The sequence below is a fragment of the Rhyacophila brunnea genome, unplaced genomic scaffold (assembly GCF_057557595.1).
Source record: "Rhyacophila brunnea isolate RB1 unplaced genomic scaffold, BYU_Rbru_1.0 scaffold_13, whole genome shotgun sequence".
Taxonomy (NCBI): Eukaryota; Metazoa; Arthropoda; class Insecta; order Trichoptera; family Rhyacophilidae; genus Rhyacophila; species Rhyacophila brunnea.
Window position 1 is genome coordinate 12,711,983 of NW_028232785.1, and position 18,464 is coordinate 12,730,446.

Here is an 18,464-nt window from a genome sequence, read left to right on the forward strand (position 1 = left end):
CTTTTCCAGGTGCATGCTTTGAAAGGGACTGCATTTGCTGGGATTATCATTACTGCACTAAAATTACAGCTTGCTTGTATGTTTAAATTTGAATAAGTATAAAATTTATAACGACGCTAGGTTTTACTTTGCTTGCTTCTAGAATTAATGTAGGTATAAAGAAAATGCAGGATTTTACATACGTTAAGGGCTAGAATGACTTCATTTGTTGAAGTTGCAAAAAGGATGACTATAAATTTTCATACATCTAAGCTTACGGGCTAGAAATTTGTTTCGCAGTCGATCTGTTCATGTTTGCATGAATCAGCCCAATGATGATTCAGGCCTCATGGCCTTGGATCCTCTGAGGATGCCATGGTTTAGGCGGTATCAATATATATATAAATGTCATTCCAATATTACCTTATTAAGAAAATATCATTGCATAAAACATATTGCATTTCTCAAAAATATTCATAGGTAGGTCGGTCAGTGGCGCACCCAGGATTTTATATTGGGGGGGGGGGCAAGGAGGAGAATGTAAATTAGTCCCATAGGCTCTTTTTCTTCTTCATATAATTATTTTTACATATTTTCACAATACATGGCGATATATTTGTACAGTTTCTCCTAGTTTTTATTAATTTGGAGGCATAGTGGCGGTAACCGTTGAGCGTGTCATCAGCGACTGGCGGATTGGAAGTAACTAACAGCGACCATGCTGGACTTGTGCACCTAATATGTTAAAACATTACTCAAATAATATCGGCTGTGCTACCCGCTTGGTCTAGAGCAGTATTTCCCAAAGTGTGGTACGCGTACCCTCTTGGGTACAGGAAGAGTTTGGTGGGGGTACGCGCTGCACCGGACTATGGCTGCGCCTAGTGCAACAAGCATTAATACAACATCCATGCTAGAAGGTTTATCGCATGCGGAAAAAGAGCAATTGTTGAAATTATTAACTTCAGACGGATTCTTGCAAAATAAATATAAGGAGTGTACTTAAACATCATTTAGGTTGCAAATGCAACATGTGTATCCAGTTTTAACAGAGAAATTCCTGAAATACATCTTGCCTTTTCCTACTTCATATCTATGCGAAGTTGCTTTTTCAGCATTTGTTAGACATTAAGTCAAAAAAGGGCACAGCCTTTTGGGTGTGGAATAGCATCTCAGATTGAAATTAATAACCAGGGAACCAAATTACGATGATCTGTCGTTTAACATAAACAATTTCATCCTTCTCGTTGATTATAGTGAATGTTATTTTTTATAATATAACTTTTATTTATATTTTATTATGAATGAATTTATTTTTCGTTTATTATTATTTTGTTTATGTACTACAAAAGGAAAATATAAATATATTTTGATTATTATTAAAGTACTTATATGCATTTTTCTTTGACGAGGGGTACTCAGTGTTAAGATAATTATAGAAGGGGTACACAGATGTCGAAAGTTTGGGGAAAACTGGTCTAGAGAGCTACAATATTTATGCCGAATTCCACCGAAAAAATATTCTTTTGATTTACACCACCACTGACTGTAGTGGGTGTAGTCGTTCTTTTCGCCGAATGTTTATCGTAGATTTTTAGTTTTGTAATATTGAGGTTCGAAAATATTAATTGAAAATGGACAAAAAAAAGTATTATTGCATTTAACTTATACACAACCTACTCAACACAACACAGCCTAATATCTCGTTTATCGGTCTTTTGTCTATTGCACTCGGTGTACCTACACCATGGCCCCCACATCCTGAAACAGGCCCTCAGGCTAGGGTATTTGACGGGCCCCTTATCCACCGCTTAGATTATAGCAGTATGAAACACTACATTAAAGTTTTTCAAATTGTGTTTTAGTTCAAATTGAGGGTACTAATACAGTGAATTATTGGCGATTTTCAATACATCTACTTTAAGCATCTATTGGAGCTATCGAGTGTCGACACATAATAATCAGAAAATATATTGGACAATTATATAATTTAAAATGTTCATGGTCATGAAGTATAATAGCGCCACAGGCGACTTTTTTTACTATTAAAGCTAATTTATGATGTGTGTTTACCTCACTTATCTTTTCAACGCGACACGCCGGGCCCCCCACAGCCCGGGCCCCCAGGCTAGAGCCCTGTCAGTCCTCCCCACCCATGACCCACACCACTCTGGAATTCGGGTGGGCACGGAGAATTTTTTGACAGTTCATTAGGGAACGGGTTTCTGAAAAAACGCAATATTAGTGTTTCGAAATTTTCGTGTTAGAAATTAAAATCTAAGAAATTTTTCTAAAAAGGGTGCTGGAGAATAAAATTTCAAATCATTTTTTTGCCGTGTTATTTGTCTTAGCCCAAGGTATTGTTTATTGGCTTTAAATTTCAATGGGTAAAATCATTCTGATGATTTTAATATTTTAGGGGGTGCCAGGGCCCCCTGCCCCGCCCCTTGGGTGTGCCACTGATGGATACATTACTAAAAAAATATCAGACTGTAATTATTCGGAAATCTGCATGTGTCGTTTCTAGTTACCAAGGATGCCGAAGGGCAACGGAAGTAAACTAGATATCGCGAACCCGACAAAACCAGTGAGCTGAATTTTTTAATGGAAAGGTGTTTTCGTTATTACTAAGTTTAGGTAGCTATTTCTATGTATTCGAAATGATTCTCCTCGATTTGCCGCCTTTCGGGTAACTGCCGCCCTCAAGCGACGCTCAATCAGCCTACCCCCACGGGGGGTCTAGGACGATTTGGCACCGGACAACTGGACGCCACGGAATTCGAAAATAAATAGACGTTAGGTACTTATAGATACTTAAAAAAAATATTCAATATTATTATTTATACTTCAATGATTATATTATGATTTAATAGTTGGTAAGAATGTAAATTTGCAGACGTAAACAATTATTTAATCGTGCATATGTTTAAGTTCCAACGAAAAAAGAGTTTTTTATGTTATATAAAGCCTTAGGCATGGTAATTCTCAATCGGCGATAAAGAATACATCAGGGCTCGAAATGGAACGGAACGCACCGGAGCGCCGTTCCGGCTCGTGAAATTTCTAAAATTATCGCTCCGTCTCGTGGAAAAAATATGTTGACCATCTGAGCTAGATAGGCCATAGAATAGTAAATCTGACACACTAATTTTTATAAAATACACATACGATTTGATGACTATGTAAATATCTTCAGAAAATTTGTCGAGCGCTCCGGTTCGTAAACTTTTCCATTTCGAGCCCTGGAATACATTATGTTAAGAGTAAAATGAATTCAAACTACTAAGTAGTAGATAGAAACTGATTAAAATACCTCGTCTACACGTGTCTACGACAGTGCGGCGTCCAATTGTCCGGAGGCCAGTCGTCCCATTCCCCCAACGGGACGTCACTGTAGGTACATAATCTAAGGGTAGGTACCTACCTACATAGTTCAAGCTCACGGTAGGTATACGTAAATTATTCTACAGTGGCACCATAGGCGTTTCGCGTAAGTATTGGAATTAATTGTTTGTTGCAATTCCTGATTTCATCCTAACAAACAATACCACTACAACTGCAAGTCGCTTTTTCCATATCCATGGTGCCACTGTAGAATGATTTACCTAGATATAATGATTAACGGACGAATTTCGGCGGCCCGAGGATTAAAATATCAAAATATTAATAAATAATATTGTTTAAAACCAAATGAACCCTAGTTTACATATATTTTCTTTGACCCTAGTCATATTATTATAATATTGCCTTCTAATAATAATGGTATTGCCGCTACAATTACAACTTTGAAATTTCGTTACCTTACTTTGAAAAGGTTCTAATTGCACTTTTAACCATGTTTTGAGCTATGAGCGTTTGAAATTTGGAATGGTCATATTTTCAATATAAAAGACATGTAGATAGAACTGCGGCATACTGCTAATTCCCATATTTTAGAAATGAAAGTATATGATAGAATATGGTTAATGGAACCTTTTCACATCAAAAAGTCATTTTAGGCCAAAATGTCAGTTAGAACCTTTTCAAAGTAGGTATGGTAACGATTTGTGATTTTCTAACATTTCTTTGTGCGATATATTTTTATTTATCGGTGAAAACGAGTTTACCAATGTGTGCAGTTGTCAAAATTTAGTAAACTTATATTTACAATGAGTGATGATTGGTTTTTGTTTTGTGAAACAAACTATTTTATGTGATTTATTTTTATTTATTTATTTGTGAAATCATTTAATATATTATATTGTGAAAACTACTTTCCAAATGTTGAAGTTATTTTTTTTGTGAATTTTGATTATTGCAATGTGCGATTAATTCCCATCCATTAAAAAATACCAAAATTTCCGTAAAATATAAATTGGTGCAAAGTACTATAATTTCATAAAATTTGGTGAGCCGAGGAAAAAAGTTGTTCAAAAGAGGTAAAAGAGGTCATTGATTTTGATTTAAAATAGAGTTTTTGAATTTGCCGCTAGGCATTTTTGGTTGGAAGAGGTAGATACCTACTTAAATAAAAAAGGGGATTCAAATTTCTTAAATTCTGTTATTTTTTTCTGAGAAACAAAAAACCGATACATTTTCAATTGATTCTGATGACAATGCGTACTATATTTTTCCCAAATACTATAAATACCACTTTGAAAAGATGGCAGCACTGCATCTGACAATGCGTCAAAGACAATATGAAATTGCATTGTACCATAGACTAATATTATTTTACTATTTACTATTGAAGTTTGACAGCACAACATGTTCGATGAGCAAGGACATGCGCGGATGATGCGCGGGTATTAGGCTTTGACTGTTTATGCACCGTCCCAACAATCCATGTCCGATCTCATCGACATAAATATTGTCATAAAATAGTATATTAGTGGTAATTAGCTTTGTGATTGATCGAAGTGTATATTTGTGTATCGATCAGACCCGTTCATCCAACTAAGCTGACAGTTACGATCGTAGATAAATCCGTAGGTACTAAATCCGGCCGTTATAGGACTATAGAGCTTTAAATGCAAAAAGGGAATACATTTTAATCAGCTTATCATTCTGTAATAAATATTACACAACCATCCCTATTTCGTATTGTTTTTTGATCGTCAGAATGTTTGACAACGTGTTGTTAATTTGGAACGTACTGTACATCGTAAGTATCTATTCACCTATATTAAATTTGGTAAACATAAAGAACCCAACTAACGTTGTAGGTACCTACTTTGAGTTATGTAATTGGAACTAACAAGATGGCTTACAGGAAGCCAGGTGGGAACCGCGCCAATTTTCATTGCCGATTTTTGCACAATTCATGAATTCAAGAATGAAAACGTAACTTAACCTAACAATTAATAATCCAATATATTGGCTATTTTCAAAATTTTTTTGCCGCTGACTTCTTGTAAACCGACAATAATTTGTTTAAGTTTATTTACATTTTACACTATTTTACATTACTTATTTTCTTTTTGTACAACAGACAAAATATTCTAAACGTCTAAATTTCTGTTATAAAAAGGAACTAAACTCCATTTTTGAATAGGCATAATTATAGCTTGCAAAATTGCCATCTGGAGTTAAATCTAGCGTTTCTCGACAACGCCAACATTTTAAAAGTCTCATAATATAGGTGGAATTTTAAACCAGATTTGCTTGAAAAATCAACATGGTGGTCTTATGTACCTACTTTATATCTTAGTAGGAAAAAACACCAGGTGGTAGTGGCACCTATCAACATTCTTGTAAGTGTTCAATGCGCAGAGAGAAATAGAGTATGCGTTTATCGTGCTGCGTTGCAGATAGATAAATCAAGACATTTACAATTATATTATACATCTTATAATAATTAATAGGTAGGTACACCTAAATGTTACTTACAAAATGTCGATTAAATTTGCTACCTGCACAAGATTTGTTTATGTCAAACCCTTTGATATAATTAATTGAGCAGATAACGTGTCCGCTTATAATGTCGAGGGTCCCGGCTTCGAATCCCGGATCTGGCAAATACACATGTTGTTTTTCAATGTGTGTTTGGAGTCAGAGTATGGACCTTATAGGTTGAGCAAATGGCTAACATCCATTGCTCGAAAAGACTAAAATTTGTTATTACGCCCACTCTGTGGAGGTCCATATCGCACGGTGAGTGTAAAACCAAGGCATCTGCAAATTTTTCAATTTCGAGATTGAATGCAAAACAACTGCCAAAGTCGTGAACTTGATAATGTAAAAGTGAAGTAACTGATAGAACATGCAATATAATGTAGATATAAACCAAATATTATGTTTTTTTTTTAGAAACTCTATTTGTCCTAACAAAACGGAGATTTCAAACCCTAATATATCCAAAGTATGTTTTTTGCAGATGCCTTTGTTTTACACTCACGGTGCGATATGATCTTTATAGGATCAGACATGGTTAAAAAAACTAATTATCTTTTTTTTTTCAGTTGTCGGCCGTAATATTATTCTTTGTGGGATTTGCTCTCCGTACTGTGCACATCTATGAGGATGCCTTTGTTATTGAAGATTTCAATCTAAGTGGATATAGTCAATTGTGTGTATACAGCCTCTTATCGATATTGCTGATATTTGCAGGATCATTCATTGTATGTTTCAAGAACCGTTTCACGTACATCACGGTATTATCCAAATTTTATTTAATATTTATTACCTTGTCATTATGCATATAAAAATGAGGTGCTGAGAATTAAACGAGTATAAAGCCCAAATTCCATTGGCAGATTGCGTCTGGCCCGATCGTCTGCCACGACTGTCAAACTATTCTCTATGGTTTTCTCTATGGTTTTCAAGGATCGTGAGCGATCGGGACGAAAGTGGAAAATTTTCTATTATTCCGTCGTGCGATCCATTCATTATCAAACAAATATTACAGGAGAGGCAAAAAACGTTTATCGAATGATATTGGTTCAATATTAAAAAAAAAAAATAGGCACAGACATTGGGTGCAAGATGATTGATGATTTGGTGTAATATCTTTTCGATCTAATGATAATTAAACAAATTATTACATAAAAATCATTAAAATTGAGGGTAAATGCTTTTTTCCCTAAATCAAAACTTAATTAAAGCTCAATTAAAACCTGAATTTAGATAATAATTTGGCATTTGCGGCTTACTTCCTTTTTACAGAACATGTATTTAGTTGCATACATTGTAAATGTCTAATAAAAGCGCTTTTCGAAAAATTGAGGGTTACGCCCTTTTCCTAAACACAGTCGATATGAATTAGTCTCATGTAATTGTAAGAATACCTATTATCTACCAGCGGTAAGGGGTGGAGGTAGGCTGTTAAGATTTGACATAAATAGTGCACACTAAAATTAGTCAGTCATAGTTTTTTTGTTTTTATTGAACTAAGAATATAATTTGCAGATGGTGCCGGTTAGTTTTTAAAATTCAATTAAACCCTGGTTAAACCAAACCATCGTATTTTAGGTATGCTATGGGCGATCCGACAAAAATAATGCACACTTTTTTAGTACTTATTTGTTTTCGAAGATTATTTTTTAACTATAATCTACTATGGCCTGGATTACGCAGTTTAATTGAATTTTAAAAACTAACAAAACACTATCTACATATTGTAGTCTCAGTTCAATGATAACAAATACGTTTGACTGACAAGGTTTAATGTGCGCTATTTATCTTTGATCTCAACAGCCTACCTCCACCCTTCGCCACTGTTACCTACGAGTATTATATATACCCTTCAATTAAACCTTTACCCGTCATGAGAGTAACAACTAATGATTGAATTTTTTTTTCAGTATTCTATATTATCATTGGCTTTGCTCGCTACCGAGATTAACTACATGGTCGGTTTTCAAGACGCTATAAAAAATATGAAAAATACAGAAGCAATGTTTAATCAGACATTCCAGAGTTACCCGAGTGTGATGGAATATCAAAATTGTTGGAATGCAATGCAACAAAAGGTAATTACCGAAGCCCCAATAATATGCCATCACACAAATATAGGATCTCTGCGCATCTATTCTATACACAAGACTGCTATTCGCCGCTATCAAGGGTAGTTTTTCATATTTTTGTATGTATTTTGTATTTCATGTCTATGTTTCAACAGCACCTCTCTTGGCTGTGCTAACTTTAAAAGTTAGATAGATAGTTTTGTCAGTTTAGACGGCTAACTTATTGTAACAATTATTATATCTCAATACAACCATGATAAACTATTATATTGAATAGTGATAATGGGTCGATTGGACTCCGGACAATTGGACACCGCACTGTCGTAGACATGTATACAGAACGTAGGCGAGGTATTTTAATCAGTTTCTATCTACTACTTGGTAGTTTTAATTCATTTTACTCTTAATATAATGTATTCTTTTTGCGGATTGAGAATTACCATGCCTAAGGCTTTATATTAAATAAACAACTCTTTTTTCGTTGGAACTTAAACATATGCACGATTAAATTATTGTTTACGTCTGCATATTTACATTCTCACCAACTATTAAATCATAATATTATAATCATTTAAATGTAAATAATAATATTGAATCTTCATTTTTAAAGTACCTATAAGTCTTCTTCGACCATGTCCGATCCTAATAGGATCATATGGGCCTCCACAGAGTAGAGGTTTGTATTAACAGATTTTATTTTTACGAGAAATGGATGTCAGCCACTTGCTCAACCTATTAGGTCCATACCCTGACTCACACACATATTGAAAAACAATATGTGTACTTGCCAGACCCAGGATTCGAACCTGGGCCCCACGGCATGATAGTCCAACGCTTATGCCGCGCGGCCACCGTGGGCGATAAGCGACCTATAAGTACCTAACGTCTATTTATTTTCGAATTCCGTGGCGTCCAGTTGTCCCGGTGCCAAATCCTCCTAGACCCTGAATAGATGCACTGATCTACTGACTAGTTAGCCGTAAGTAATTTTGCAATGCGAGTTCATTTCAAGAGAACTTCACACATTTACTATGACATTCCAATAGAATTTGGAATCACCCGATTGGTTAATATCATACATGATTCTGCATAATATCGTCTCTGTTCTGGCAGAATACACTAACTGGAGAATACTAGTTTTGAGTAATTTGACTTTGAAGTTGTTAAAATGTTTGAAATGGTCTATCATGTGAGTTTATTAAGTAATTGCAAAAAGGATGACTTTAAAATAAAGACTGTTTATTTATTAAGAAGGTTTCCAGACGGTAAAGTTTGAAATAAGGAACATTTTGGTAAGTATAACTAACTCAATATGTCATTTTTTCGAATTAGTGTCTTCTGCCAGAACAGTGACGATATGTAATACCTTATGTGCAGATGTTGTCAAAATAAGCCTTGGATACTAAAATTATTCACAGTATCGGCTATTTACTAGTGTATGTATAATTAAATTAGAATTCAGTCTCAAAAACACATATTCCCATATCAATGCAGATATCAGCCAAAAGCAATATATTGCACATTATTTTTAAGATGAAAACACCGGAAACTGTGTACATATCTAGGTTATTTAAATAAACCAACAGGTCAAAACAGATCGCACTCCGCCATTTTGTTTATAGGGCTACCAATGGACGAGGAAATAATGAACTTGTTACCGAAAATCAATTGACTAAAAAATCAAACTGCCTTCCTAAAAGACTCTTTCTACCTAGATATGAAATGTTATATTACATACATGATGTATTTAATAATCGCTACCCAGATTACAAACATAGATATAGAAGACTAGAAATATAAATAAACAATCCAACACACATTCTTTGTCCATTTTTTAAGCTTAAATTTTGTAAAATATTTTTTAAATTTTTAAATATTAAATTTGATACAATATCTTTGTTAAAGTATGTCTAACACCGCCTCTTGGAAGAGGTGCAGGGTATACTTCTCTTTGTGTTAATGAGTAACTTTGAAATTCTGTTTTCAGCTCGAGTGTTGCGGTGTGACTGTGGCCGAGGATTGGTATGAAATTGGCAATAAAACCATCCCCGCGTTCTGTTGCTCTGACCAGCTTAGCTGCTCTCCTCAGAATGCATTTCCACAAGGTTGCCTGCCTGCTTTTGTAGCCAGCAAAAAGCACGAGTGTATAGTGGTCCGCTACATTTTGGGGTCAATGGCACTTGGACAGGTAAATCTGGCAATATTAGTAAACTAATTCATTGGAGTGTGGCTGGCGATCAGTAAATTTTGCCATACGATGGAGAAATTAGGTTGAACAATATTGCTATTGGAAATTAAAAAATGTTTCATGGTCGCCACGCGAGTTAGTTTGAACTATAAATAGAATGCGTTCTTCATCAGCTCTGCCAAATTTGGCAATAAAGAAATATTGTAAGTCTCGATTTATTACAAAAAGCGCCAAGTCCGTGGTACATATTATTTAAAGCTTAAAGACATGTCACTTGATCTGGTAACACATGACGCAGTCCAATTTCAATAACTCATCGTGATTTCTCATGTTTCAGATATTGCTGCTGACGTACACATGGTTCACTGCAATGTGGAAAGAATATGAAGTCACTTTTGACTAAAAAGTAATAATGCAGATGTTACGCCGAATGTGCAAAATTGACTATTACATGAAATGGGCAAAATTTTGCCTAAATCATGAAAAATGGAAGCCCATTGCCTTATTCATGAATTAGGCAAAATATCTGCCAAGTGCGTGAATACGGCAGTAATTTTTCTGCCTAGTGCACGCATCGGGAAAATTAGATGGTAGCGCTACGGTGGTGTTTTTTGCAACTAAACCAAATGTGTCAAATGCTCATGCATTGATCAAAATAGATGGTCGTGCTCCGGTGGTGTTTTTTGCAACTAATCAAACTAACCAAATGTGTCAAATGTCATTGATTATATAAAAATATACCAATCAATAACTAAAATGACGTTCATAGCCATTTATTATGCCAAAAAAAAATCTAGAACTATAATATGATAACAGAAAATTTTTATTAAAAGGTATTTTCGCGATTTGATTCGTGCTTGGGTATCAATCGTGCAATGGTCGATTGTTTGTTTGTGATAGTATGATTTGATAGTTTGTTGACACTTGTTAGCTAACCTCAAAATGGACATTCAGTTTAATTCAGAATTACAAAACCTAACCTAACCTAACCTAATAATATTATATTATTTCCAATTATAAGTAATAAAACCATCTGTATTAAATTTTCATTTTCTACTGTCATGTTGACAGTTTAAGAATTCCATACTCTGGCGAATTCACACACTCGGCAGATAATTTATCTAATTCATGAATAAGGCAAAATTTTGCCCATTTCATGTACACAGACATAAAAACAAATATAAATATCGAACACTTTGTATGGAACGAATTGTACTTTTCTGATGTTGAAGAAACCTTTCTACTAGATGGAGCCTTTCACGGTTTCCCTATCTAAACTGCTGAAGCAAGTTTCAATTTTTCATAATTCATAAGTGCCATTTTTCTATGCAACATCAACAAAAAGATCTTTGATTACCTATAACGCCATTTGCATTATTTTTAGAGAAACAATTTAAGCGTTTCTCTTGCCAAATTAACTTCTTTTCTTAACCTGTCTTACACATCATCGCTCCCCAGACTCTTTGCATCATCCAAAGTCATGCCAGCATCCCGTATATAGGTACTCTGCAGGTTGCATTTAGCGGAAAGGTTAAAATACCCTCGACGCATCCGCAACACATAGCTCAACCAGGTCCAAAGCAATTTCTTTACTCTCAACGTGATGAGAGGCTCTTGCTTGGTCCGCTGTATTATCTCCTCGTTTTTCCTTAAGCTATACCACTGGAGTATCTGCCGCAAACATTTGTCGTTGTTGCTCTGAGCCATCACAAAATGCCATGACTACCATAAAACAACACTGTCGAACAGGCAGTGATCGGTTTTAACCGAGTAGTCGTGAGTAGAGTTGGGTATTTCCCGAGAAAATCTCAATCTCGAGACTTGGGATTTCTCGAAATGATCATATTTTGAATTCTCGAGATTCGGGATAGCCAAAAAAGAATTCTCGAGATATCGGGTGAATTAAAAAAAACCTGTAAAATTCCTAAAATCAGTGTAAAAATAGGCAAATTCCAAAAAAATATGTTTTTTTTTTATTTATGTAAGAAAACAAACAAAATAGAAGTAGGAAAACAAAAATAATTCAAAACATTACTTCTTAAAATGGAATTTCAAAATCACAAACTGTCAATCTCTGCGTCTGACAATCGCGTATGCTTTTGAGACACAAAATTCCCTGATGTTGCAAAAATTGCGCTCATTTTGAGTCAACGTTGACTTAATTGTTGTCATAAATAGATTTGAAACCACTTCAAACATCTACCCGTAACAACCATATTGTACCACAAGTTACCTACATTCGGCATGATGCAATATGGTAAAGTGCTGAGACTACTTTCCCAGCGTAGTGAGTATGTGCGCTGCTCAGCACAGGGAAACCCACCCCTGGAACTGATTACCAAAGAGTGAGCTCCCGGACTCAATATGAGTCCAGAATGAGTGCCTGTGTGAGTTACTAACTCCTGGGCCAGCCTTAGAACATTTGTTGAGCGCCAGCAAGTTTTTCACTGACGCGGAATAACTGCAAAAGGACGATATCAAAGATTGGGATACAAAATGAAAGAAATGAAAGTCCAAAGCTTGACAAACTCACTGTATTAAAGAAAAACAAGTCACATATACAATAGAATACAGTGAAGATTAACAATAATGCTAAAGGGAAATTTATATTCTAAAACCAACCTTCGCGTATCAAATGCTACAATCTTAACGGAAAAGAAGTTACATGAATACACAGATACAAAACATATTTACATGCTCGATTACGATTGCATCTTCCACGCTATCACTTGGACTTTATAAAATATTCATGACATGCGGTGCGTGCCCGACGAGCGGAGCACTCGCAAAAGACGCGTCCTTCCTCCTTCGTTGCTACCATTAGAGACGGGGGGAGACGCTTCCCGCTCATCGTCGTTTGGCACGCCCCCCTCCTTCCTACCGCTCTACTCGCTTCGCAGTTCCACCAAAATTCCAACGTAAGTTCTGTCGTCAACCGATAATTGTTGCTAGTATGGAAACTATCGTACCAGAGACAATAATTGTTTATAATGTAGATTGTTACATTGTGTTTAATGCCCCGATCAGTCTTTGAACGTTTTGTGTTTTTTGTCCACTTTTTCATAAAGAAAATCGTTTTTTCAATTATTATTTGATAATAAAGAAATCCCAAATCCCGAGATCCGGGATTTACCAAAATGTTTAAAATTTCAATTCTCGAGATTCGGGTTGGAAAATCTCGAAAATTCCCAAAACCCAACTCTAGTCGTCAGTCCCAGACGTTCCGCATTGAGTCGAATGTCGCTCCAGCCATTACCATGCAGATAAAGAGCTTTCTTTGCGATGTACCATCTCAGTAGCAGACTGTACATCCTTGTTTTTAAAGCTGTCGACACTCTCGATGTTACATGTCATTAATTAAATATGTAAGAAAAAAAATTGTGGTAAAATATACTTATTTTTTATTGTTCCATAAATCATTGTTGCTGTGGATAAGTATATTTAGATGCTAGTGCATATTGGCTCTGCGTAGATCAGGATGCACAGTTTGCATCCGCACACAATCCGTTATTACTGAACCGAGCTTAAGATTTTGTAAAAATACATAGTGAGGTTCTCTTGATTTTCGAAAAAGTCAATTATCCGAAAAAAAGGTTGTCTGACTTAATGCTTTATGCCACCAAGGCGGTGATATTATACAATAATTATATTAATATAAGTAATAGATTCTATATATTTTTTTATTTAGATTTTACACCTACATTTTATAGGAAAATGTTAATATTACGTCAAAAAAATTAAATAATTCTAAATCTAATAGTACCCTTGTTTTATTATGCAACCCATTGGAGACTGTCAGACATTTGGTATTGTTTAAAAAATACCAATTTTAAAAGATTACTTCGATACACCAGTTCAATAGGAGAACAACTCAAAATTTAAAGGTTTTGAGTTAAGAATGCCATTTCATGTAGGAAGGTCTTCTCTTTATAATTCAGCAAAAAAAATAATCAAAAATTTCTTCAATTTGTCATAAAATCGAATAATCCTTTCTAAGATTAATCATTAATTCCGTTATATAATCGAATTTATTTGTTAATTCGTTATTAAAATGTACAATTCCATTGTGTATTGATGAATTCCACTAAATTAAATATAAAAAACTTACACTTTTCATCGAAATCAAGGCTTTAAAATTAAAATGAGAATTACTGCAAAAAATTCAAACGCCATTATCTTGGAACACGGTTTTATGAGTTGTTCCCCTATTAAACTGGTGTATCGACTTGATTGTCCTTTCCAGTGCTTCCCAACCTTTTTACACATGCGGACCGGTAATTGAAGAATAATTTCGCTTACAGGTAACGCAGTTTTTAAGTTTTGTATTATTGTTGATTGAGATAACAGACAATATAACATTTGTTGTATAATTGTGAATACAAAAATATATTTCGTCACTGTTCTGGCAGAACACACTAATTCAAAAAAATTACATATTGAGTTAGTAGGTACCAAAATGTTCCTTATTTCAAACTTTACTGTCTGGAAACCGTATTAAATAAACAGTCTTTATTTTAAAGTCATCCTTTTTACGATTACTTAATAAACTCACATGATAGACCATTATTTCAAACATTTTAACAACTTCAAAGTCAAATTACTCAAAACTAATATTCTCCAGTTAGTGTGTTCTGCCAGAACAGAGACGATAATATCTCTTCATCATCGAAAAAATTCATACTACGAAAGTGAATTTATTGATACCACCTGATGGAGGCATAACTGTCAACCTGTGCGACCTGGAGTACGCCGATGACGCCGTCCTATTCGCAGGGTTCATGATGTTCCCGAGATTATCGCCTGCGTCTCGTGGAAAAAGTAATTCGACTGTCTAATCTTGGTAGGTCATATAACAAAAAATCCGACACTTATTTTTATAAAATATTCATAAAATGCAATTATTTTCAGAAAATTATCGATCGTTCCGGTTTGTAAAATTGTCCATACTGAGGGCTGCCTATTCGATATCTGAACCGTGGGTCAAGGGATTGTTTTCCTACTATAACTGAACTAAAAGTTTTGAATGATAAAAACTCCATTTGGTTCTAAAGCCCACATTACATTGGCAGATTCTAAGGCCGATCGTGAAAAGACACTTTGTCAAAAGTCACCTACAAGCCTATTCTAACAATATATCACTTAACATCCAAAAAGAGGTTATTGTGATAATTTGTGATGACAGTAGTGTAGTGAAACAGTAGTAACTACCTATATTTTAGTAATAGAAGTGAAACAATTACAAACACCCAGGCTTTGAAATAATCACAATACCATATTTTGTCCTAACCGGGTCGAGACTGGAGCTCCTGGAGGAAAGGCCAGCGCCTTATGCACTGCACCACGGAAGTTTATGATATAAAATGTGCGAATTCATATTATTGTTATCATTGCATCATATTAATTTGTTGGTTTTGTTTCTTCTTCGGCCATATCCGCCCCTTAGTTGGCAAGAATCTCTGTCGCTCGCCAGTCTTCTTGCTTTCTTCCAGGTCAAACCAGCATCCCGTAGCTCCGCATATACACTCTATAGATAGTATTTAGCGGCCTTCCAGGACGCCGGTATCCGGTCGGCTTGAAGAACAGGCAAGTCGGTTGAGGTTCTCTTCTGGCATCTGCAGCACGTGGCCGAGCCAGGTCCAACATCGCTTTTTCACTCTCATCGTGATGAGAGGCTGCTTGGAGCGTTCTCTTATTTATCATTAAAATATCATTATGATGATATATATTTGATAAATGATTATTCTCTCGAATCTCGTAGATGTCATTTATTAATAATTTTCAATGTATTTTTCAAATTTAAAAACAACTGATTTTGCCATAAACAAATGTGTAGGTATAACGTGAAATCCTTATTATTTATATCGAATTCAGCTTCAATATTGGGCTGAATGAATGGGCTGGCGATTCGATGAATTTACTTTCCAGGCAGGTATGTACTTAACGTAATATTATTTTAATTTTACATTTAGAAATATTTTTTAGAGATAAAATTTTTTTTTTTCCGACCATGTCCGATCCTTATAGGATCATATGGGCCTCCACAGAGTGGAGGTTTGTATTGACAGATTTTGTTTTTTACGAGAAATGGATGTCAGCCACTTGCTCAACCTATTAGGTCCATACCCTAACACATACAAATTGAAAAACAATATGTGTACTTGCCAGACCCAGGATTCGAACCTGGGACCCACGGCTTTATAGTCCAACGCTTAAGCCGCACGGCCACCGTGGGTGGATAAGATTAGGTTACTGTTATTGATGAAATGCTATTTTTTAAAAACTTGGTCAATTATTACATAATATTTTCATTAAGTAGGTACTTAGCAGTCGCGAATGGTGGAGGTAGGCTGTTAAAATCCGTCGTTTTTTGTTTTTATTGAACTAAGACTACACATTTACAGATGGTGTTTGTTAGTTTTAAAAAATTGATTAAACCCTGCCCAAGCAAACCATAACAGTTTTGGTATACTTCAGGCGATATGACAAAATTGTGCACACTTTTTCATTCATACTTATTTATTTACGTTCAAATTCATTAAGGTGACGCATCAGTGAAACGCCAAATAATTTTCAACTGTACGCGCGACGAAATTTTGGACTCGCTGCTATTCATTGAGAGAATGTTGACCCGGGAACGCGTCACTTTGCTGCGTGATGGCGACGGGTCAATTAATTCTAAAATCGTGTAAAGATGACTAAAAACGTTACCCATTTACTTTAAAAAGAAAACATGTCAATGAATATATTATTATTGTTACTAATAGAACAATAAACTGAACATAAAATGGACGTATGTTGGATTTATATGACAATTAATATTTCGTTTGACAGGCGTCATTTTCACCCGCCACCCGCAATCCGCGCATCGCCTAGCGACGATCTTTTTAGACCGTGCCTCAACTAATGCATGGCCTTAAGCCCTGCCTATCCAAACTATAATAGATAAAAAATATTATTCTATCTACAAACATCCAAAGTTATGTATAATTTAATTGCATATTTTTAGATACCTATTTTATCGATAGATGAGTATTTTTTGACTATATTATCTATTATGGCTTTGTTTCGCAGGGTTTAATTGAATTTTAAAAACTAACCAACACTATCTGTAAATTGATAAAATATGTATGACCGACAAAGCTTAGTTTGCACTATTTATGGTGGATCCAGCCTACATCCACCCATCACCGCTGGTACCTAGATATACAATTATTATATTTTATTACAAATATTAGTCACGTTATAACAACAATTAATAATTGTCGCAGACTCTGGCGATAAAAGATAAAAGCTTTTGCATCGACCAATCATCCAGACAGTGCTGCCAACAGTACTATAATTTTTTTAGTATTATACTATCATTTTTGTCCGCGTACTATGTAAGACAGGGGTACCCAACCCAAATCGTTTGATGGGCCAAAAAAAATATTAGGTACTGAGCTTAGGTGGGCCACACATATAAAAAAAATAAAACAAAGAACTTATTCAAAATATTATATTACCTCATAATAATTATTAACGTGACACTTTGTTCTTGTATATTGTTTGATATCTTTTTCATATTGACTGGTAATTTAACCGACGCGCATCTTAGTTGATTGGTCGTGTTTTCATCGAGCAACCTGCTGCGATAGGTAAGAACTTCATTAATTTTACTACAATTTACTTTCGAAAAGAACTATTCGTAGCGATGTGTAGTCCCAAATGCTGATGTAATGCACATTGATAGTCGTTTTAAACTTGGAAATTTATAACGAATAAAAAAGTCGAGCTGTGAAAAGTCAAAAGTTGCGATTATCGTAATGTATTCCGATGATCGTATAATTTTGGGTTATTTATACGTAGACTTGCATAACATAATAATATAGCAGTGACAACAATATAAGTTTTACGTTTTCTTTTATGAATTTCATAAATACAAATAAAAATATAATTGGTAAATCTCTCATTTTCTAATGTTTAAATGAACAAATTAATCAATGAAAATGTTTAAAACAATTACAGATTTTTTTTCGGTCCGAATGATTGCGTATTAACCGAATTTGCGTAATGATCGACGGACGAAGTCTGGCAACTCGGAGAGTAAAATATCAAACATGTTTGATAAAGATGGCAACACTTAATGTCGAATAAAGCGAATAAACACACCGCAGGTCTTGTATAAACATATTACTCAATTTATTTGCCAATTACATAAAAAATGGACGTGAAACAAGAACCAAACGATTTCGAATCAGACGCAAAAGGCCTGCACTGTCAGGACTCCGACATGCAATCAATAAAGCAAGAGCCCGAAGATGACGGTCGCAATTTTGAGGTTAGATTTTAAAATTCTATTATGATGTTCAGTTTAT

At 34.9% G+C, this 18,464-nt stretch overlaps 1 protein-coding gene across 1 annotated transcript; it reads left to right on the plus strand.

Annotated features, from left to right (window-relative positions):
• Window positions 1–4,720: 4,720 nt before the first annotated feature.
• LOC147076524 (uncharacterized) lies at window positions 4,721–13,462 on the plus strand. Its single transcript, XM_085940315.1, has 5 exons — window positions 4,721–5,122; window positions 6,420–6,611; window positions 7,761–7,928; window positions 9,910–10,110; window positions 10,448–13,462. Exons 1-5 carry the CDS (start codon window positions 5,081–5,083, stop codon window positions 10,511–10,513), a joined length of 669 nt encoding a protein of 222 aa, XP_085796441.1. The 5' UTR covers window positions 4,721–5,080; the 3' UTR covers window positions 10,514–13,462.
• The last annotated feature ends 5,002 nt before the right edge of the window (window positions 13,463–18,464 follow it).